Source organism: Ambystoma mexicanum, chromosome 6q, assembly GCF_040938575.1.
Source record: "Ambystoma mexicanum isolate Mex_15411 chromosome 6q, UKY_AmexF1_1, whole genome shotgun sequence".
NCBI classification, from domain to species: Eukaryota; Metazoa; Chordata; class Amphibia; order Caudata; family Ambystomatidae; genus Ambystoma; species Ambystoma mexicanum.
Genome location: NC_090937.1, coordinates 1,610,357,609 through 1,610,380,851, shown reverse-complemented (window position 1 = coordinate 1,610,380,851; position 23,243 = coordinate 1,610,357,609). Strand labels below are relative to the sequence as shown.

The 23,243-nt window shown below is 46.0% G+C and overlaps 1 protein-coding gene across 1 annotated transcript in view; it reads right to left on the bottom strand.

The window, feature by feature from the left end:
• LOC138515663 (butyrophilin subfamily 2 member A2-like) overlaps positions 1–23,243 on the bottom strand; it is a 149,935-nt gene that overhangs the window by 58,560 nt on the left and 68,132 nt on the right. Inside the window, exons 3-4 of the mRNA XM_069630346.1 lie at positions 15,558–15,689; positions 8,404–8,547 (exon numbers count right to left, since the gene is read on the bottom strand). Coding sequence (XP_069486447.1) covers positions 8,404–8,547; positions 15,558–15,689 — 276 coding nt within the window. The remainder of the gene's footprint in view (positions 1–8,403; positions 8,548–15,557; positions 15,690–23,243) is intronic.

Below are 23,243 nucleotides of genomic sequence, written 5' to 3'. Positions count from 1 at the left end.
AAAGATGTTGACATTTTTAAAATGTATAATTCTGAATGGTTATTTACCACCAAATTCAATTACCTAACTTCACAGAAGGTAATCACACAGAGCTGGTAGGCAACGTTTGCCACTGCTCTGTAACGGCAGTCCAGGCAGTACATATTTATTGCAAGTTGAACACTGATACCCCCCTCAGTGTGATAGGCAGATGCTGTGTGATGGTGTTACACTCTGCCACTTGTCTTCACTGGTGGTTCACCCAAGGGTTGTCTCGGCAAGAGTGCAGGACAGACTCAAGTAGCTGTCAGGTCAGTGGATTGGTCTGAGCCCAATCAAAGTAATGACCCACCAGTCCACTGTATAAACAGACTAATTAATGTGCTGCATGCTTTGTCCTGGAGCCTGCCTTAGAGTCGCATAAATCATTGATATACCCCTGTGCAGGTCTTAATTACACTCTTAAACCGAAAATGTCAGGCTTGCGTTAGCTGTCAATCAGCTGTTACGCTCCATGCAGCCTCAGCCAATTGCATCCTTGCACCCCGTATTGCCCGTCCCTGAAGTGCAGCTCATTAAAATTCTAATTTTACGGTCTGTTGCGCTTTGCGCTTTCCATGAGGTCTTGCCCTTTATAAAATGCCAGGCATTTTGGGCTCTCTACGCAAGCGCAGCACAGTCTGAAAGTAGACCCCCGCACAGCTTCAGTTTATTAAATAGGCCTCCATGTGTCTGTGAGTGCATGTAGGAATGCAAGCTGCACGTAAAATGCGGTGGCCACATCATCATTATGGTGTCTGTTTGACACCATCACACTAGGTGGCGACATCTGTGTGGCCCACGTCTACAGAAGGAAAAATAATAGAGAGTGCAGCAAGTCCTGCATTGCTCCACCTGAGGGGAAATCATCATAGGATGTACAGAACATAGCTTCACGGAGGGTGTGGGGGGTGGAACACTCGCTCAGTGTTTACTCAGTTGTCACTGTATATTTCTATTGTGTATATTCTTGGTATTTTATGCTGTGCTCTGTATACATGTTTGAGACTATGTTGTCACTTGACATGTGTGTCTGGCGAAGAACTCTGTCCCATAAGGCTACTGTATGGCCACACTTCACCCCGGAAAAAAAGTCAGCCCTTGCATTCAGACACAGCAGTATGGTCTGTGCCATAATTACACTCTGAAAATGTGCGCCCACCTATCTATATAAAGTTAGGTTTTCTAAAACCACTTCTACTCATCTTTTGTTAAAAATGTCGGCTTTGTTAGGCCTCTGCAAAAGATAATCTCATTGAACCCATGGTACAGTTTGTTGTTTATAAAGTTATTGAATTTAGCTACTGACTGAGAATATTATGACTTTATTTATTTTGCTTGTTTTTACTTAACAGAGATGTTGTTTATTTTAAGGAAAACTATTAAAATGTTTTATTCCTAAAGAAGTAGTACACGTCCTAATCTTATAAAGTGTTAACCAGGTTTCATGAACTTCTAAAAATCCCAAATTAATGGAGAATGTATACATCATTGTTATGGGTATGTTTCAAGGGGAAAACCTGTGTTAATGAGGAAGAAGCTGGTCACAGTGTGCACAGCTCACTTATTTGGTTCATTGTTTTCTAATGATGGGTCAGAGGATCTGGATAGGCCTCACCAGGCAGTCGTTTCCTGTGATCTCTTCAAAGCCATGTCACTTGAGTCATTTTCTGTGAGGTCACAAGCTCAAAGTTTACGTCACATTTCCTGTGATGTCATGTCCTATCCTTTCATTGGGTCAAATTGATGTGACATCATTTCCTGTGATATCATCATTATGCTAATTACTATTTTTGAACCTTTAAGATTCCTACAGATTTTTGGTCACAGAATGTTGGCATGTATGACATGATATACACACAGCCTTAGCAACTACACTTCCCAGCATTAGGACGCTAAGGACCACACACGCACTGGCCCCTCCCCTACAGCATCCACGCATGCCCCAATCGGGATGCACGCACACAGGTAACATCACGTGAATAAGATCACGTGTCTTTCTCAAACCGCAGAATCACCGCGGCTTACACAGCGGCTCGGGGAGACGGCCTGCAGATAAGCTACGAATGCTGCGCAGCACTGACAATTACAAGGAAAACATCTACAATGATAAGAACATGCTACGTTCTGCATGTCTGGCCCCAGCAGGGCTAGGAATTGCCATTCCTACGCAACAAGGCTACATTGACCATGGCAAAATTCACCGGCCAAAACCCAGCCGTTAACAATTACTTCTTGTAGATTTCCATCCAAGCAATGCCAGCGATTGCAAAGATTGCTAAATGCCAGAGAAAGACTGATATTCTGAGTGAGGGAATCTTCACCCATTTCAGGATTTCTACAATCCCTTCACCAGTTTACTGTTAAAGACAGAGTTGACTTTTAAGTCCTCTGTTTAATCTTTAAGTGTTTAATAACCTCGCTCCCTCATACTTGACAAACAAAATCTGCAGGCAGCTACCCACACATCAGCCGTGCTCTGGGGACTCATTTCTGTTAGTAGTTCCACCTTCCGCTTGTATCTTCAGAGGCGATCGAAGGTTTTGAGTGTAGGGTCCCAAACTATAGAACAGGCTGTAAATGGAAATCCGTGCTCTGAAAAGCCCTTTTGCTCTTGCGTAAGGCCTTAAAAACCCATCTACTCAAGTGATGGCTAGATGGCCATAATAACTTGACTTGGCCTTTGGGCGACACCTATTGTTGCTGAGTTTGTTTTTTGATTGCTCTTATTGATACGTTGGTTTCCCTCTGCGCCTAGATATGATTTAGTTCAATCTAAACCATATCTAGGCGCATAGTTCTTAGTGGTCCTCCGACCACTAAGAACTGCCCAGTCCCACTGTTTATCGATCCCTAGGTTTAAACTGCAAAAAGCGGGGGGCTCCAGCTTCCCTGTCCTAGCTTCTAAGCTTTGGAACTCCCTCCCCGCTACAATCAGAGCTGAAGACTCTTTCAACACATTCAAGGTCAAAACCAAATCTTGGCTTTTCGACCAACTTTAAGACATGCTAATTACCCCTGTCTTACTTGCTCTAACCTGCCGACCTCCGGTACTATCTTCTGCTGTACACCCTATGGGTATATCCACTGTTAAGCCTTAGCAGCACTGAAACTACTGTAATATTTGTAGATAGGAACCCTGTTAATATTACTGTTAATGTTCATTTCTGTAATTTGTATGTCTGTATATTTGCATTCTTGTAACTTTGTACAAATTGCGCCCTGATGCCCCCGGGCCTGATGGTTTGCGCGTTATAAATAAAACAAATACAAAAATACAAATACAAATCCAGAGTGCGATCCAAATAATTCAAAATCAAATCAGAGAAAGGGTGATAGTGATGGAAAGGTGCAAATTAAATTTAATGGAGGACTTCTTTGCAAAGTTGTACAGTGCAGAGGCATATGATATACGGGAACAGGATGCCTATCTAGGGAACTAGACGGGCTAAAACTGTCAGGTGAGCAGAGGGGGTACCTGGAGGCACCGATAACGGAACAGTTGGTCTGGTGAGCCATAGGCAACCTCAAATTACACAAAAGCCCGGGGACAGAAGGCCTCACGTCAACTTTCTATAAAACATTTAGCAAACAACTAGTGCCGCTCTGGGGAACTTGTTTAATGAGTTCCGGGATAGCGGTTACATCTCCTCATCTATGGAGAAGCCCACATCACCTTGATTCCAAAGCCTGCCAAAGATCTGCAGCTGTGTTCCTCCTATAGGTCAATAGCGCTTATCAATATAGATGCTAAACTATACATGTGAGTCCTAGCGGCGAGATGAGTGGGGGACCTGCCATAGTATTGGAACCATTTGCACAAAACATAAGTTAAAACCCAGCGATAGAGGGAGTAAAGTGGGCCACGTGCAGCATAAAATAGGTTTGTTTGTTGACGATGTCATGCTGATGGTAACTAACTCAACACAGGCACTGCAGGAGATCATGGGGGAAATCCACTGGTTCTCAAGGGTCTTAGGGTTCAAGGTAAACATTTCTAAATCTGAAATACTGAACTTATTATTGAGGCCGGGGCATATGGAGCACCTGAAAACCCAAACACCCTTTTGCTGGGAGGAAGGACCAGTGCGATACCTGGGAGGGAACTAAAGCCCGAATTTGGAAACACTTTTTAAGGTAAACTATCCCCCCTTAATTGTTCAGATTAGGAAGGATTTGAATAGATGGAAAAGCTTATAAAAGATAGCGATCGCTAAAATGAACATCATGCAATCCTTATATTTGTGCCAGGAGCTCCAGATCACAATTGCGGGAGCAGCGCTGAAGGGGTGCAGGATGAGATCATGTGATTTGTGTGGAACGGGAAGAAGCCACACATTGAGAGGAATGTCTTATATAAACCCCAAAGGCAAGTGGGAATGGGGTGCCACAATATAATGAAATAATTCCAGGCTGCGCAACTGAATGTACTAGCGGAATGGGGAAGGGAGGGTAATATGACACACTGGATGCAGATGGAACAGGGGGTAACAGGAGAATACATGTGGAAGATACCATGGTTGAGAAGAGGGGTCAGGCCCTCAGAACTTAGGGAAAACCCCATAACGATGTGTACATTGGAGATTTGGGATAATGTGAATAGGAAGTGCAATTTGGCGCTGTGGCCATCACCAAGGACACCCATTTTTTAGAAATCCAGCTTTCCCGCCAGGAATGGAACATAATTGATTTGTGCAGTGTTTAGTAGGGAGCCTGAGGGAGCTTAGGGATCTGTACGATGGGGCGTACTTCGAGGAATTAGATAAATGTTCTCTGGAATTTGGGTTAAACAAAAGTTATATCTTTACATATCAACAGCTTAAATATTGGGCATGCATTCCAACAATGAGAGAGGGGGAGACCAGAACACAAAGTGAGTGGGAGAGGGCAATCTCAGACAGTGAGACCAAAAGAGGACTTATTTCCATGATCTAAAACAGGGGAGGCGGAGCAAGGTCCACTGAAGATAAGGAGCAGGTTGGAGTTGGATGCAGGTGAGCAGTTCACAGACAAGGAGTGGGAACATGCAACACAAGGGGTCTTTGGGCCATACACGTCCGCACAAAGCCAGGAACTGCAATATACAATCCTGCATAGGTGGCATTACACACCAAAGAAGTTGAACAAAAGGAAAGAATCCAACTCCCCACTGTGCTGGCGAGACTATGGGGAGGAGAGGACGGTGACACCCTTCTGGTGGGGGTGTCTGCAACTGAAACACTTCTGACAGGAAGTGACGTCGAGGGTTAGTGAGCTCTTAGGGGTTTGTCTCCCCTTAGATTTGGCCTTGGTATTGCTGAACCTCCCTGTGCCGGGAGACACCATGATCAGGGTGGGGATGGGAGTGTGGTGCGCAAACCTGACACTAAGCGCTAAACGTTGCATTGCAAGGCAATGGCGGAAGAGAGAAGCACCCTCGATGGTACAATGGTTGTATGTAATATGGGAAATCCTTAGCATGGAAAAAATAACAGCAGTCATTCATGATGATTTAGTATGGTTCTGGAGATTTAGCGTATGCCAATGGACTGTACATCCCCAAAAGATTGCGTATACTAGACATTCTGCCAGAAGAGGAAGAGTGAATAATGGACAGAATATTGATGAACGATGAAAGTTGGTATAGTTGATTAAGACCTGGGGGTGGGGGAATTATAGAGAATTAGGGAGTTGAAAATAAAATAATAGTAGATCATTGTTATTAGCATCTACTTGATATATAAATTGTTAAAGCTGCACAACTGAGATAATTATCAGGAAGGAGAGTTATACACCTTGATGTTGATACACACATATTGTTTTACTGCTTGTCAATACCGTTTTAGTTGAAACAAAACCAAAAGAAATACAAACGTTTGGAGATTTGGGCTATACCATGCCTGGTGAGCAGGTTAGTGAGCTTGTGTTATGGTTTTAATTGTACAAAAAGTCAAGTGTATTCTGCTTCATTGTCCACCACTGCATGTTCAATTCTGGTGGTAGCAGGAATGTAGCCTTTGAACTTGGCGGGCTGCAGCATGATGGCATCAGAAGAGGCTGTTCTCTAATTTTGCTGTCACGCTTTGGTTGCATCAGAGGATGATGCTCCCTAGTCTGAGTGATCACACAGCTGTGGCATCAGAGAATGCTGTTCTCCTCTCTGGGGATCACACTGGTGGCATAGAGGATGCTTCTCCCTAGTCTCAGGGAACACACATCTTTAGCATCAAAGAATGCTGTTCTCCTCTCTGGGGATCACACAGTGGTGGCATCAGAGGATGCTGTTCTCCTCTCTGGGGATCACACAGTGGTGGCATCAGAGGATGCTGCTCCCTAGTCTCAGGGAACACACATCTTTAGCATCAAAGAATGCTGTTCTCCTCTCTGGGGATCACACTGGTGGCATAGAGGATGCTTCTCCCTAGTCTCAGGGAACACACATCTTTAGCATCAAAGAATGCTGTTCTCCTCTCTGGGGATCACACAGTGGTGGCATCAGAGGATGCTGTTCTCCTCTCTGGGGATCACACAGTGGTGGCATCAGAGGATGCTGTTCTCCTCTCTGGGGATCACACAGTGGTGGCATCAGAGGATGCTGCTCCCTAGTCTCAGGGAACACACATCTTTAGCATCAAAGAATGCTGTTCTCCTCTCTGGGGATCACACAGTGGTGGCATCAGAGGATGCTGCTCCCTAGTCTCGAGAATCAGTAATCAGTGGAATCTGAGAATGCTGCTCTCCTCGCTGGGGATCACACAGTGGTGGCATCAGAGGATGCTGCTCCCTAGTTTCTGGGATCACACATCAGTGGCATCAGAGAATGCTGATCTCCTCGCTGGGGATCACACAGTGGTGGCATCAGAGGATGCTGCTCCCTAGTCTTGGGGATAACCCCTCAGTGCCATCAGAGAATGCTGTTCTCCTAGCTGAGGATTACACATCGTTGGCATCAGAGGATGCTGCTCTCCTCACTGGGGATCAGATATCAGTGGCATCAGAGAAGGCGTCTCTCCTCTCTGGGGTTCACACAGTGGTGGCATCAGAGGATGCTGCTCCCTAGTCTCGAGAATCAGTAATCAGTGGAATCTGAGAATGCTGCTCTCCTCGCTGGGGATCACACAGTGGTGGCATCAGAGGATGCTGCTCCCTAGTTTCTGGGATCACACATCAGGGGCATCAGAGAATGCTGATCTCCTCGCTGGGGATCACACAGTGGTGGCATCAGAGGATGCTGCTCCCTAGTCTTGGGGATAACACCTCAGTGCCATCAGAGAATGCTGCTCTCCTCTCTGGGGATCACACAGCGGTGGCATCAGAGAATGCTGCTCCCTAGTCTTGGGGATAACACCTCAGTGCCATCAGAGAATGCTGTTCTCCTAGCTGAGGATTACACATCGTTGGCATCAGAGGATGCTGCTCTCCTCACTGGGGATCAGATATCAGTGGCATCAGAGAAGGCGTCTCTCCTCTCTGGGGTTCACACAGTGGTGGCATCAGAGGATGCTTCTCCCTAGTTTCAGGGATCACACATCGGTGGCATCAGAGAATGCTGCTCTCCTCTCTGGGGATCACGCATCGGTGGCATCCGAGAATGCTGCTTTCTTCTCTGGGCATCACACATCGGTGGCATCAGAGGATGCTGCTCTCTTCTCTGGGGATCACACATCAGTGGCATCAGAGAAGTCTTCTCTCCTCTCTGGGGATCACACATCAGTGGCATCAGAGAAGGCTTCTCTCCTCTCTTTGGATCACACATTGGTGGCATCAGAGGATGCTGCTCTCCTCTCTGGGGATCACACATCAGTGGCATCAGAGAAGGCTTCTCTCCTCTCTGGGATCACACAGTGGTGGCATCAGAGGATGCTGCTCCCTAGTCTCGGGGATCACACATCTGGGGCATCAGAGAAGGCTTCTCTCCTCTCTGGGATCACACAGTGGTGGCATCGGAGGATGCTGCTCCCTAGTTTGCGGGATCACACTTCTGTGGCATCACAGAATGCTGCTCTCCTCTCTGGGGATCACACAGTGGTGGCATCGGAGGATGCTGCTCCCTAGTCTCGGGGAACACACATCTGGGGCATCAGAGAAGGCTTCTCTCCTCTCTGGGGATCACACAGTGGTGCTATCAGAGGATGCTGCTCGCCTGTCTGAGAGATCACACAGAGGTGGCAACAGAAGACACCACTCAATAGTCTGGCAGGTGGACTATGAGGTACTCAGACCTAGTGTAAAATGTGCGATGAATGATTTCAGAGTCAAAGACTATGAACATGAAAGGGAACCATGGAGGGTGGAGATCAGTGTAGAATACACCATCGATAGTGGTTTTGAATATATGAAAGGAAGGAAACTTTTCAAGAAACTCTTTCTGAATAGACATATGAATATGGAAGAAATGTGTGTTACCTGCACGGAGACACAGAGTACCTCTAAGGTGGGGCAGCACATCTCTCCATGAAGAGGAATCTTCTGTTCCAGGCTCATGTCTCGCACATTGGCAGCTCTTCTTTGTGGGTTCTCCCTGTCTCTTGTGATGGCCAGACTCGGAAACTGTGAGGCAGATGGAAAGTGGGGAGGGGGGAGAAAGCAGGGCAGATAAGTGGGATGATAGAGAGGGAGAGGGAAAGAGAATGAGAGACAGGTCAGCTATGAACATGTATTTTCTGATTTTAATGGAGAATGGGTGGGAACAATTCACTGTTATCTTAAACTAAGGAATGTGTGCTGCATGACCATTCTGCACTGTGACATGACTGTGTTTTGAGGAAAGAAGAACAGGTCCACAGTAGGGGTCCTGGGGAGATTTACTCTGGTGCCCCATTGGGCACTCCCAGTGAGATGTAGTGGAGCAGGAAGAGCATTGGCCATTGGCAGATGCCATTCTGATGCAACACCAGATACAGATTGCATAGAAGGACCCCTGACGTCAGCCTGCTCACCATGCTGGGGACCCTTTGTGTGTGCTCGTGTCTCATTCTGTGCCTTTTTCTGCATGTGCGCGTGTTTATCGGCTTTTTTGACTACCTGTCTGTGCATGTCTGCTCGTATGTGGCAATGTGTGCATGCGTGTGTGCGCTAGCGTGCCATGCGACACCTGTCACAGCATGTCATATTTGTATGGTGTGTTTGATTGCAGATTTCGGGCCTCATTAGCAGTTCAGCGGTAGTAGTAGCGCTAATAGAAACGGAACTGAATTATGTTACCACTGGTGGTAACTGTGAGTCGCTGCCAGATTAGGGGTTTTGATTCGTCACTGGTTGACCTGGAGTGAACCATGCCATTATCCCCGGTGCAGCATTTACTCAGTGCTGAAGAGTGCTGATTTCTTAGGAGTGGGAATTCCACAATGCTACTTTGAACCCCGGATGTAAGACTTTCTCTGCTACCTTTTAAAGTAAGGAGGTGAGCATGAGAACCTGGAAGAGGGCACTTACCACTTCTAGGAATCACAGATCACTGCCAATTACCACTGATTTGCACACTTCAGCTGCCCTTTACTCCTTGTTACCCTGGTTGACTATCAGAGCCCCAAGTACGTCTGTTTAATGCATTTTTCCACAGGTATCAACACTTGTATGTGCATTAATGACCTTATCTCACCCTGTCTCTTCTTCCCTTCAAGGTACGGAGCGAAGTGCAGTCATTAAGAGTCCAGGTTATTATCTCTTCTTGTCCACATGTAAAGAAGAGAGAGGAATCAGGGCCGAGTCTGGAGTTCAGGTTAGGTGTGGTTTACTCAGCTGTTTAGACAGCAGCAGTTTCTGGCATGGCGTTACATAGGTCTAGAGTGGCAAGATGGGCACTCTTCCTGTGGGATTACATGGGTTTCTGAGGGTTCTGGATTAGCACTGTCTTCTTAATGTTCAGCGTTGCAGTCTCCTGATCCACTGTCTACAATTTATTTAACTTATTCAAAAGGTAATTTAAAGAACTCCCTTATCGAAAGACAGCCGGGCACTGTAGATCATACAGGGCCTGCAGTAGCGACCCGTAGTTATGGTTAAGTTGCTCGACTCATAGAAAGAGCACTTTTTGGGTGGCTTATAACTTCGCCTCCCCCTGGACGAATTCTCACCAAAGTTTGCAAAAAGGTATATGGCCCCCTCTGAAAAATTCTGCGTAGTTTGGTGCAATTTCGTCAAGGAGGAGAATTTATTGGGGGGGGGGTGACAAAATGTGTGGAAATCCTCATACACACAATGGAAAAGAATGTTTGCTCATGTCTACAGCCCAAACCGCTGGAGGTATTTTTACTAAATTTGCAGCAGGAGCGGCAAATTGGTCCCAAAAAGCTTACTTTTTTACATTTAGTGTAAATCCGTCCAATAGCTTCTTCTTTTAAAACGGCCAAAAACTAGGTTAAAAAACATGTTTAATATCTGGGTGCGGTCCGTGGATACACTTCCCTATTCAGTCTGTGGACACACCCCTGGACCAATCAGGGTCCTACCTGATGTCCGCGGACATCGGACGCACCCACTGATTGGATGGTGAAATGTGTGAGGTGCATCACATTTTTTTAACGGACGCCATGTTGGATCCACGGACAGCGTGTTGTCTGCGGATAGCGCAGTGGGAAAAAAGTCTGGAAAACACATTTGGGGTTATTTGGTGGCCGAAAGAGGTGCTGGAAAGAGTGGGGGGGGGAATAAAGATGATATGGAGCTGTTTTTATAGGAGAAAAATTTTGGGCAGGTCCTTTGCTAGTCCACAGTCATCGAGGTAGTCCGTGGACACTGCTGTGAATGAACAGCTTGGAAAACACATTTGAGGTTATTTATTAGGAGAGTGGAATAAAGATGATATGGAGATGTTTTTATAGGTGAAGAAATGGCTTGCAGATACCGCCGAGTCCACTGTCAATTATGGTGTCCGTGGACATCATTTCAATTGCAGGGGGTTCAGGGCGATTTTTGTTATTTGAAGCTGTATTGTATATACATGTTATATAGTTTACTTCCATTGTGGTGGTTGTGGCCAGTGGCAAGATTCTAGGGGGCATGGTGCTATGATTGGGTGGGGTGCAGACCAAGCCCAGTTCCTTCTTTGGGCTCCTCTAAGGGTGAGCCCTACTACGTTAGCTCAAGGCCCCACTTGTTACACAATCCTTGATACGCCTTTGGTGAGATGTATTTGAAAATGCATCTAATTGTCCAAAGGAAGGTGCAATATCTTCTCAGCTACTGGGCTCCAGGTGGGAATCAACAGTGAAATAGGTTTAATGACCCCATTCACTACCAGCTTTCAAAACTGCCACCCAGCACCCCCCCACCCTGCCAAATATTGTGGCTGGCTCCCCCCTGGCTGCAGCCCTAAAATGTGTACATTGGCTCCTGCTAATTGCCAGGAGTACACTATGTTCAACTTTGTTTCCCTAAATACTGTCCTGCCAGAGCCCTGCGCTGCTGTAACTCCAATACTCTGCTTGTCAAACACTTTTTGAAACAGAGACCGGGAGGCTGCTCCTCTTATACTTGAGCTGGACTTCGTTATGTTCTGGAACTTCTGAAAACTCTACTTTTGTGTTCCTGTTTGACTTAATCCCTTGCCTGCTAACTCATACCACTGCCATGGAGACTCGTGGTCTGGTCCTCATGAACCTCACAGGTTCCAGGCCCTATATGTAGTTGACACAAGTACATTCTGCCGCCCCTTCAGCTTTACCCTTGCGGGGCTACCATCTGGCGGATGTGTAGCACACACTTGGGAGTCCTCTGCCCCAGCAGGTAGCTAGGGGCCTCCAAGTTTGGTATGTCTTGGCACTTTCCTTCTGGGCTTGTATGAGCACTTGGTAATCTCTACTCCTCATTCCATTCATGCACTTGTTTACTGCACAATGCCTATGTGTATTTATAGCAGCATTGTGTACAATTATTTTGGATAAGCAAGTGAAATGGATATGCAAAATATTTGTAGAACATTTTTAAGTAGTAATAGGTGTGTGGAACTTTAATATGTTGATAGAGTTATATGTAGAATTATTTTAACTGATTGGTGGATATATGTGTGACTGTTTCAAACCAGGCAATGAGGGAGTGCTACAAACATAACAGTATAAAGGGTAGAAGGGCTGTCTTGTGTGATGGTGTGCACTTGCAATTCGGGTTTTTTAATAATACATGGCCTAGAGGGGGAACTGCGGAGACCATGGATAGTCATGAAGGGCCATGGGTTATGGTCCTTATTTTATGCTAGAGAAAAGTATTTTGTACAGAATATTCTTTCTGTGCCCTTTTCTTTTTCTCTAGTATACAATTGTCCATTATTCCCATTAGCAAAGTAGAAAATGCTAATGGGAATGTTGGAGAGTCTAACTACTTTACTGAAATATGTAGAGTAGATGGAGTCTATAAGCTTATTTTTTTTACTTTGTAACTGTGAAAGGTTGCACCCATTCTATGAGCTGTCAGAAGAATATATGCTTACATTTTCATTAAATTCTTTCTTTGAGTAAGAGAGCTGTGAAAATGAACCGAGCAGCAAGCCCAGTGTGCATTGCGTACTTAGTGATTCAAGCATAGAACCCTTTTGTCACAAATGTTTTTGTCAAGCATAAAGACCTGTGGTAATTCTTATATTAATATTGCATTTTGATGTTATGCAAAGAAGGTTGAACCCTCACAGGTGTTGTCACTTTCACCTTCCCCTTTCGGTTTATCTCGAAAGAGTCCATTAAGAGTGCAACGGAATCTCCATTTTGGAATGATAGTCGTTTATCAGTGAATCATTCCAAGATATTTGTTTTTCTGACTCTGTTCAGGCAGCATTCAGCAATGGCTGGGGTAGCTTTAGCAAATGGCCACCTGACAACGTAGCTCTCGTCAACAAAGAAAGGGAGAGAGAGAGAGCTCAGTGGTGGCATTAGAGGAAGCTTCTCCCCTGTCTTGGAGATCACACAGCGATGGCATCAGAGGAGGCTGGTCCCCTGTCTAGGAGATTGCACAGCAGTGGCAACAGAAGACACCGTTCAATAGTCTGACAGGTAGAATATGAGGTACTTAGTCTGAGGGTAATATGCGGGATGAAGGTATTCAGTGTCAAGGACTATCAACCTGAAGTGGCATCATGGAGGGTGGAGACTGTATAAAATACACCATCACCTGCTGCGGTAGCTTTAGCAAATGGCCACCTGACAACGTAGCTCTCACCCACAAAGAAATAAAGCGAGATATCTGAGCACTGACATCAGAGGAAGCTGCTCCCCTGTCTGGGAGATCACACAGAGATGGAAAGAGAAAGAGGAGAGAGAGGAGGGAGAGGAATAGAGTGTGAGAGAGAGAGAGACAGAGAGAGAGAGACAGAGAGAGAGGCAGTTACAAAGGGAGAGAGAAGGAGAGACAGAGAGAGAGTGGTAAAGAGAGCGCGCACTAGATCAGCGTATGATCACAAAAGATCATACGATAGATAAGAAATTATATTTGACGGGACGTTCTTAGTGAGCTTCTAACAGTGGACTGAGTTTTAGGGACATCCTGGCCAGGTTGTGGAGGGGAGTAAATGGAACAGTCTCCAGAGACAATATGTAAGTGTACATAGATAGATCAGGACAACAAACATAGAACATTTTAAGTGCAGGTAGTCAGTATAGCAAACTGTGCTCGGGATGTGACCATGATGGGTGAAGTGATAGAGTGGAAGCCGAGGAAGTGAGGGACAGAGGCCGGTTAGAGGAGAGGGAAAAATGTTAGCTAGCAGGCAGATGAGAGGTAACTCGGGGGTGAGGAGGTTGGCTTTTAGTTTGGCTTTGAACACATCTGTGTGGACTGTTTCTCGGATGTCTGAGAGAAGATAATTCCATCCAAGTGTGTCAGGAAGAGAGAAAGAGCGAAAGTGAGAAGAAGCATAGGGAGGGCGAGGAGCCCCAAGGTTAGTTGAGGAGGCAGAGAAGGCTTGTAGAGTTGGCTAGAGGAGGATAGATACAGTGGTGCCTGACTGTGGATAGATTTGTGAACCAGGAGAAGAAATTTAAATCTGGCCCTGTTTTGCATCACCAGCCATCCAGCTGGTGTCGGTACGAGGAAGTAGGTGTGAAGTGAGAGAGTACAAAACGAGTCCAGGTAGGGAAGTTAATGATCTTGTCGAGAGGACAGAAATGTTGGTCAGACCAAAGAGGGTACTGGCACAGTAGTCCAGTTTAAAAAAGACAAGAGTGGTTAAGAGATGTTTGGCTGTATTGAAAGGAAGGAGGTAACAGATTTCCTAATACTTAGAAGGTTGAGGGGAGCTGCTGTCCCAGTTTTGGAGATGAAAGTCGAGACGGTGTGAGAAGAGTCATAGATGATGCTGAGGTTTCCAGCTGAAGTAGAGTAGGAGAGAGTGTCAAGTGAGAGCTGGATAGACAGATGAGGAGATGAGAGAGAGCTTTTCGCAGGGAAGAAGAGCACCACAGTTTTGGTAGAGTTTAACATCAGAGAGTGCAAAGCCATTGAATATTTAATGGCAGAGAGAGTGTTGGAAATGTTGATAGAGAGATCAGAGGAGAGTTCAGAAAAAGAGAAGATTTGAGTGTCGTCTGCAAAAAGCTTGTACGAGAACCCAAAGTAGGAGATTAGTACCCCAAGAACAGAGGTGTAGAGTGTAAAGAGGAGTGAATCCAAGAATGAGCCGTGTGAAACACCAACAGTTAGAGAAGTGAGGACTATAGGTTTCACAGCTGGAGGCAATGGCCAGGCTAGGCTTTCTGCCCAGTGGTTTCATAACCAGTACTACACCTGCCTCTTCTGCTTTCATAGGATATAGTGTGTAGGCTACAGTCTACAGTGAGCAGGACTCTCCATCTCTTCCTGAATGGTAGAATTTCACCTTTTAGATTATCTCACAGCCCTGCAATCTGTACTACGCATGATTTGCATGAAGTACTCGGGCAACGCTCATGTGTTTGAGCAAAGAAACTGTTCCCACAGGAGAGGCTTGCCTCGTGGATCCCTGCTGTAGTGCTTCTACAGAGCACCTGGGTTTCTCCTTCCCTTTTCCTCAGATGTATCTTTGGCCCTGTTCCTATCCCGCTGGAGGCCTTCCTGCAGAGAATACTGGTGAGGCTAGGAATGGTCTGGAGGAGATCCACTATAAACCTCCTCCAGGGTCTGCATCACGGACTGGGTGGTGGACCCCCCCCCCCCCCGGCACCTATGACCAACCCAGCTCCATCCTCTAGCTTTAGGTATAGGGCTTAGTAACAGTGCGTGCATACACGCATACACAGGGCAAGGAGCCAAGCCACCACTGTGAGCCACAGTCTGATAGAGGCCATCCGATGATGAACTCATTTAAAAGCTTAGCATAATAATGGTGCTATGACATGGATTTAAAACCTTCTATTCAAGATGGCCAATGATTCTAAGTGTTGTAATTATGGGAGTTGCCAGTACCCAGTGTGATTGTATTCAGTCTATCACTCATACAGAGATGAAGGAAGGGCCTGTCAGGATTCAATCCTGTGAAGGTGCATTGTATGCAGGTCACTAAAAGAAATCCAGATAATGGATAATGTTAGCCCTGGTCATTTTACGGATTCTTAAACTGCAGCCATGTTTGCATAGAAACAGAAATCACCATATACCTGGATGGAGACACCACGTGGGTCTCAGGAGAGAGACAGCAGTGGACTTCTGGGAAGATCCTTCTTTTCCACACTCGCTTTCCAGATAATTACAACTCTCCAGTCTGGGGATGAGGAATAGTTCTCTCTCCACTGCATTGGATGAAAAACAGGCGAATGGGTCAGGGATAAAAAGGGGAAGGAGAAGAGAATCAAATTTAAAATTAGAATTAATATATTGGCACGGCAAACTATTCCAGAGTTACCAAAGTTAATACAGAAAGAATAAGCAAGTAGCTGTACCTGGCGTATCATGTACTGATCAAGTCCACCCCCCACTCTCTCCCCCCCTCTCTTTCTCTCTCTCTCCCTCTCACTCTCCTTCCTCTCTCTCCCTCTGTCCACCTCTCCCTCTCTACCTCTCCCTCTCCTCTCTCTCTCCCCCTCACTGACCCCCCCCTCTCTCTCTCCCTATGTCCGCCTCTCCCTCTCCTCTCTCTCCCTCCCTCCCACTCTTTCCCTCTCCTATACCTATCTCTCTCCCTCTCTATCACTCCCCCTCTCTCCCTCTCACCCTGTCCTCTCTCTATCACTCTCTCGCTCTCTCCCCTCCCTACCCCTCTCTCTCCCCACTCTCTCTGCCCCATCTCTTTCCCCCCTCTCTCTCTCTCTATCTGCTCTCTACCCACTCTCTCTTTCGCCTCTAACTACCTCTCCACCTCTCGCTCTCCCCTCTCTTCTCTCTGCCTCTCCCTCTCCACTATCTACCTATCTCTCTTACCTGCCTGTCTCTCCCTCTCTCTCCCTCGGCCCTCTCCACCCCGCTCTCTACCTTCCCCCTCTCTCACTACCTATCTAGCTCTCTCTTCACCTCCCCCTCTCTCTCTACCTATCTATCTCTCTCATGCTCTCTCTCCTCCCCACTTTCTCTCTCCTCTCTCTCTCCCTCCCTCTCTTCTCTCTCTCCCTCACTCTTCCCCCTCTCTCTCTCGCCATCACCCTCCACTTTCTCTCACCTCCCTCTCTCTCTTCCACTCTCCTCTCTCTCCCACTCTCCTCCCTCCCTCCCTCTCCCTCTCTACATATGTCTCTTCCCTACCCCTCTCTCTCCCTGCCCCCTTCTCTCTACCCCTCTCTCCCTCCCACTTCCTCGCTCTCTCGCTCTCTCTGTCACCACCCACTTCATCTCTCCTCTCTCTCTCTCCCCTTGTCCTCTGTCTCGCTCTCCCTCTCTCTACCTCCCCCTCTCTCTCTACCTATCTCCCTCTACCTCCCCCTCTCTCCCTACCAATCTCTCTCAAGCGCTTTCTCTCTACCCCTCACTTTTTCTCTCCCCTCCCTCTCCACCTCTCTGATATGATATGATATGATATGGCATTTATAACGCGCCTATACACAAGTGTTTCAAGGCGTGACAAGGCAAGGGGGGGGCGCAGGGAAGACAGACAACGATCCTACTAGGCCAGGTGACATTCAGATTGCGCAAGTGCATGGGAAGGGGGAGAGGAAAGTATGTTAGGGGCCAGGGGAGGGGACAGTGCAGTACATGGGATAATAGAATAAATAACAATAAGTAAAAGTACGGCCAGCTGGTGGCAAGTGCAAGGGTAAGTGCAGACATCATGTGTCAAGTGCTGGTTGTGGGACTGTAGGGATACAGAAAACAGTCCCCAAGTGCAGGGGTTGCCAGGAAGGCAGTACATGTGTGCAACTGGCGGGGGAGGGGACCTGGGCCCAAGATCAGAGGGTGGCCAGGTGACCAACGCAGAATCAGTATTGTAAGAGGATTCAATTCAGCACTACAGCTAAATTAACGCCTAGTCTAGAATACTGAATGAAAACCCTTATTGATATATCTTTAGGTCCAGTTCATGCGTTCTGGATGACTACCCCTATATAACACCCCTCTCTTGGAATCCCCCTGACCCCACTGAGCCAAGAAGTAGTTCTGTTTTGCAAGTTTAAAAGGTTTATTTGATAATTTAAACAATAGATATATATATGACACTTTATAATAAATTAATAATTGAATAGCACACTTAATCTGACATGATAAAGATCAACAACGGAGAATCTGGCACTAGCACACTTCTTATAATCACTAATGAGTTGACATGAATGGATAAGGTAACACACTGGTAAATAGGAACAAAAGTATAATGTGGTAGAGGATGCTTTATGTAAGCTCAGGTGGATGCAATATTCAATGAATGCAGTACAGAAAATACTCAATATGATTTCAACCAAACAATGTAATCACTTTTCTCTGGCTATTCACTCCCCCCCTCTTTATGCAATGCAAGGGAATGGGAGGAAAGCACACAGTTCTCAGAAATGCAATCAATGTAATCAGTTCAATCCAGCAAGCTTAGACAACAGAAGTTTAAAACACAGATAGGAGTTTTGAAAACACAGGCCCAAATGCTTTGATATGTGCTAGCAATGGATGAGAAATATGCTGGAAACGCTTTTAATTCCCTTACAGAGGTTCAGGGTGAGTGGTATCTAGTTAATATTAGTCCAGGCTCACACTAGCAATGATGCAGGGATAGTTAGCAGGTTAAACGAATTTCTGGCAAATGGAAAGCAAACAGCAGCAGTTTTTACATGTGAAGAAATTGCAAATCGCGGTAAAATTCGCGGATGCGCCGAGCGCTATTACAGAGGAACCACAAGGACTATCTCTATCGTTTTGGGGTCCTAGGAAAGCCTAGGATCTCAGCTTCAAAATGAAAGTTACTGCAAGTCTCTAGCACACACGGTTGCAGAGATATGAGCGATTAAATAAAGGTCGTTTTTCAGATTTGAAATTTTAAAGTTCAAAAAGACAAGTGCAGCTTGCGACTAGAAAATGACAAGTGACAGCTTTACAAATGACAGGTGACAGTTAGGAGGCAGTTCTACTTAGATTAAATAGATTGAATTATATTATTTTAACTAAGAGATTGGTTCTGCACAGTTTTCTAGGTACTCACACTATATTCTTGAGTGAAATGGGCCTCGCCATGGATCTGGTCAGGGTTTTGGACTGGGCTCGGGTCTCTCTCTGGGCACAGCACTGCTTTCTCTCTGGGTACAGAACTGCTTTCTCCCTCTGGTCTGGTCTCTAGTTCTGGATAGATTGAAGTCTCTAGTTTGGCTTTCTGGAGGTTGATGGAGGTAAAGTATGGATTTTTCGAGCAGAGCGTCCCGCTGCAGATGGATTTGGAAGGTCCCTATCTGTCCTGTCTGTCTGCTTTTATGTGTTTAGAATGTGGGTGTGTTCTAGCATCACTGACCCTACCTCTCTCTCAGCTTCTAATTGGTCAAACTTCCATTTCTCATTTGATTGGTGAATGAACTGTGAGTCAGCGTGATGTCATTTTACAGCCTGCAGAAAGTCCACTCCTCCTGTCAACTTACACACAAATCTAGATTTGAAACAAATACATATTTGCAGAGGTACATATTGTTTTAAAATCATATGCACCCATCATGCATTACAGGAGGTATCCCCTGTTCAAACTCTGCTCTTCCTGGGAGCTTGCATTCAGAAATGGCACATATTTCACTTTTTAACTGATTTTTCAATTTCTGACATTGACCCAACTTTACATACATGTGCGCAGGGAGTAGGGACATTAACTGATGAAGTTTCAGATTTTTAACATGCATACATTTAGAGTAATATCCACTTTTCCGCTAAAACCCCCCTGAACACGCCACCGGGTCGAAAAACCTCTTAAAATGTGGGCAGAAAAATCACAAGAATTATGGTGTCATTTATAAAATTTTCACATGTCCGTACTATGAGTTATTCATCTTTTTCTAAACAATATTCTGGCTACAAAGGGGTGTGGTTTCCTCTCAGCACAAGGTAGAAATACTGGTCTTTCCAGTTCTGCCAAGCCAGCTTGCTCTCACAGGCAGTGCCCCTCCCAGCTCCTGCCAAGAGGAAGCTACATTTTACGACTGCGTAATAAAAACCTTTGCCTGAGTGAAGAGGGCTTTGTTCACTCTCCTGCAGAGCACAGATAATTCAATTATCAGATAGATGGCATATCCTTAGTGTGGGCAGCAAAAGGAAGGTTGGCCTGGGAACACAGTGGTGACTCAAGTTTCCCTCCTGATGGGGGTAGTTGCCAGGCAGAATTCAGTTCCTTAAGCCAGGTTTCAGATAAAATGTCACTTTTTGTTCCCCAGTTCCTGCATTCAAATAAAACGAAACATTTTCACATATGCAGCTAGAAGGCTGATTCTAAGTTTAAAACTATGACATTTAAACAATTGCAACCTATGTGATACTCAAAAGTAGGTCACTCAGTCAATTTAAACATTTTCGATTTTAGTGTCTTTAAATCCAGTGCAACTTAAACTGCTGACTCCATAGCTCAGCCAGTTTTGTTATAAACCTTGTCTTATGATCTTCATTTCCCAGATTTTGTAGGCACACAAAACTCCATTCTGCCAAATGTCTGCTGGTGTTCAGTAAATATTTTGCACATATTGCAATGTTTGAAAATAGGCATTTTGACTTGCCTTCAGGGAAACAGAGTGGTTTAAAACGCCGGCTTTTGGATAGTGGTGAGTACTGGTACTGCACCCATTTTTGGGATTTAAGAAATGAATTCCCCACAATTCTAGGTTGCATTTGGCAATCAGCATTTCCATTCCCAATGGTTTCAGACTACTGTGCGGGTAGTCCAATGGTGGTTTTAAAGCGCTTTGAAGCTAACCGGCGCTACTGTTTTTCCTTTGGCAACCCATTTCCCTCATGGCAACCCGGCCTTCCATTCTCGCACTGGTGGGTGGCAAGTGAGGCAACCATTTTGGTGGGCGCACAAACTGCGCAGCTTTCCTGGATTTCGGCGCACATGTGGGTTTTCCGCCATCTTGAATTTTCTAAGCCCACAGCACCAAATGTTGCAGCATGATAGCTTAAACGGGGGTCAGGACACCCAACAAGCCCCCCCACGCGACTACACTTTGAATTTGAGTCGATGGGGAGTCGGGTGCACAAGGGTTTTGACCCACGCACCGGTCTGTCCGCATAATCTTCTTCCTCTTCTGTAGATGGCACAGTTCAGCATCTTCTTCTCCATCCGGTACTGATCGATCGGTTCTCCTCGCCAGTCCTGATGGGAGTATTGGGCGGTCCACTGGGCCCATTGGATCTTCGTTCCCGGTCTCCGGATCGTCCTCCTTGGCCAGTCTCAAGGTCTTCTTTCTCCTAGGACGACAAAGGAAGAGCGGCAACACCTACTCATAGACGTTTTTCCACCACTGTTGAGATAGTGGGGCAGCATATGCATTTTATCATCACGAAACATTACATTCTTATTTTGAAAAAATAAAAACAGTATAACTAAGAGACAGTTTCATGCAAATCACAATATTTTAGAGACTAGATGTGGTATGTTTTATGATTGGAACTGAATTAGTCTGAGACAGTACCCGCTAGGATTCCAGAGGATTCCTCCAGTTGTTGCAGAGTGTGCCTGGGATGGCAACATTTCAACTGGTTTATGTGGACCCACTTGTCTTCCCCCTCTGCCGAACCGCCTTTGGGGATGCGGATCTTGTAGGCCACAGGGGAGATCTTATCGACGATCTCAAAGGGTCCTTTCCATGTAGGCAAAAATTTGCGCTGCTTGGCCTGGTTCCTTTGGAAGTTGTATAGATAGACCCGGTCTCCCACCTGATATTCCTTCCTGGAAGTTTTCAGGTCATAGTGGGTCTTCATGCTATCAGCTGATCTTTCTAGATTCCGCTGAGCATAAGCAAAAGCATGTTGGAGGTGTTTCCTTAAATTCTCTACATACTCATGAGTAGTGGAGGCATTTATCAGTGTCTGCTCTTGGGTCCTATAGAGCAAATGCTGAGGAAGCACCATCTTGCGCCCAGTCATCAATTCAAATGGTGACATTTTGGTTGCAGATGAAGGGGTAGATCTGATAGCCATTAGGACCAGAGGTAATCGGATATCCCAACTTGGCCCAGAATCTGCCACAAACTTCTTTAATATGCTCACAATTGTCCGGTTATATCTCTCTACTGCCCCAGAAGAAGCTGGCCGATAAGCAATATGCAACTTCCTTTTGACCCCCGGTATCTCCCACATCTTTGTCATTACTTCACTGGTGAAGTGGCTACCTCTGTCTGACTCAATCCTTTGAGGTAGACCAAAACGGGAAAAGATGTGGTTAATCATCAAGGCAGCTGCAGTTTCTGCCTTGCAATTTGGGGCTGGGAGACATTCCACCCACTTGGTAAACAAGCATGTCACAGTCAACATGTACTTATTCCCCCTAGCCGAGCGAATCACAGGGCCTACAAAGTCGATTTGTAAATCTGACCATGGCAGTGTCATTCCCCTCTTTTGTAAAGGCGCCCGGTGTGTGAGGGATGTCGGCTGAAATTGTGCACACACAAGACAACCCTTCAAATATTGGTTGAGGTCCTGGCCCATGTGTGGCCAGTATGCAACCTCTCTTAAGATTTCCAATGTTGTGTGAAACCCCCTATGACCGGCGGTGGCCGCATCATGGGCGTGACTTAACATCAGGCTTCGGAATGAGGTAGGAACCACCCACTGATCGTGGCCAGCTTTGGATTTCCTTACCAGCAAACCGTCTTTAATCCGGAACATTTTTGGACATTTCATCAACACTCTTAGGTCCTCTTTCCCAATGTAATCGGTATCCGTCAGGGGAAAGTTCTCAGGGTCCTCAAGGTGCTGGTAAAATTTACCAATAATTGGATCCCCCTTCTGAGCGGTAATCAAATCAGCATCAGGGGTCTCCTTACTCCATTGTACAATTGAAAGGTCGTTGTGAGCATTTGTCTGGGACCTAGTGATGGCAGTGACCTGGATTTCCCCCAACAGGGACTCAATCTCAATTAGATCCCCTTGGATGGCCCCGGTTTCGACCAGCTGATCAGCTAAGTCATTTCCAGTTTTGTCTGGTCCCTCTACTTTGGAATGACCCTTGATCTTTTTCCAGTAGATGGTCATCCCATTCGATGTGACCAGATCATCAATGTTTTGGATCAACTTCCCATGTTTCAAGGGTTTGTTGTTAGCACATAACATGCCTCTGGTTTTCCAATTAACCAGGTGCTCCACGAACCCGTTCCGTACATAATCCGAATCTGTGATTACGACCAGTTCGTGGAGTTGATGCTGGACAGCAGTGAGGATGGCCTGATGCACTGCCATCAATTCTGCCACCTGACTACTTCGGGGACCAATTTTGTATCCAGCGGAGGGTTCTGGGGACTCATTCACCCATGCATTCCCTACGCCGGCCACCAGTTCTTTCTCCCCGTCGTTGTCAACATGGTAAGAGCATCCATCCACATAGACAGTGGGCATTCCCTCACACTTGTCCTCTTCAAAGACTTTGTGGGGGGAATTAAGGTATGCCTCCATGTTGTCCTTTATTTTTAGACTTTCGTCCTCGAGACAGTTTTCTCTGGCACAATCATGCAAGTCAGCCAGACCTTGCGCGAGGGGACTCTTCTTGTTTTGGCCATATCTGACCTCCACAGGAAAGCCTTGCATTGACAGAATCCAGGAAGTAATTCGGGAATTACTCACATTTCCGGCCCGGATTCTGTCACTTTGGAGATATTGCAGAGGCTGGTGTGGAGTCTCCACTATGATGTGTTCCCCCTGGATAAACGGGCGGTAATTCTTCAATGCCCACACCGTTGCCAGGAGTGCCT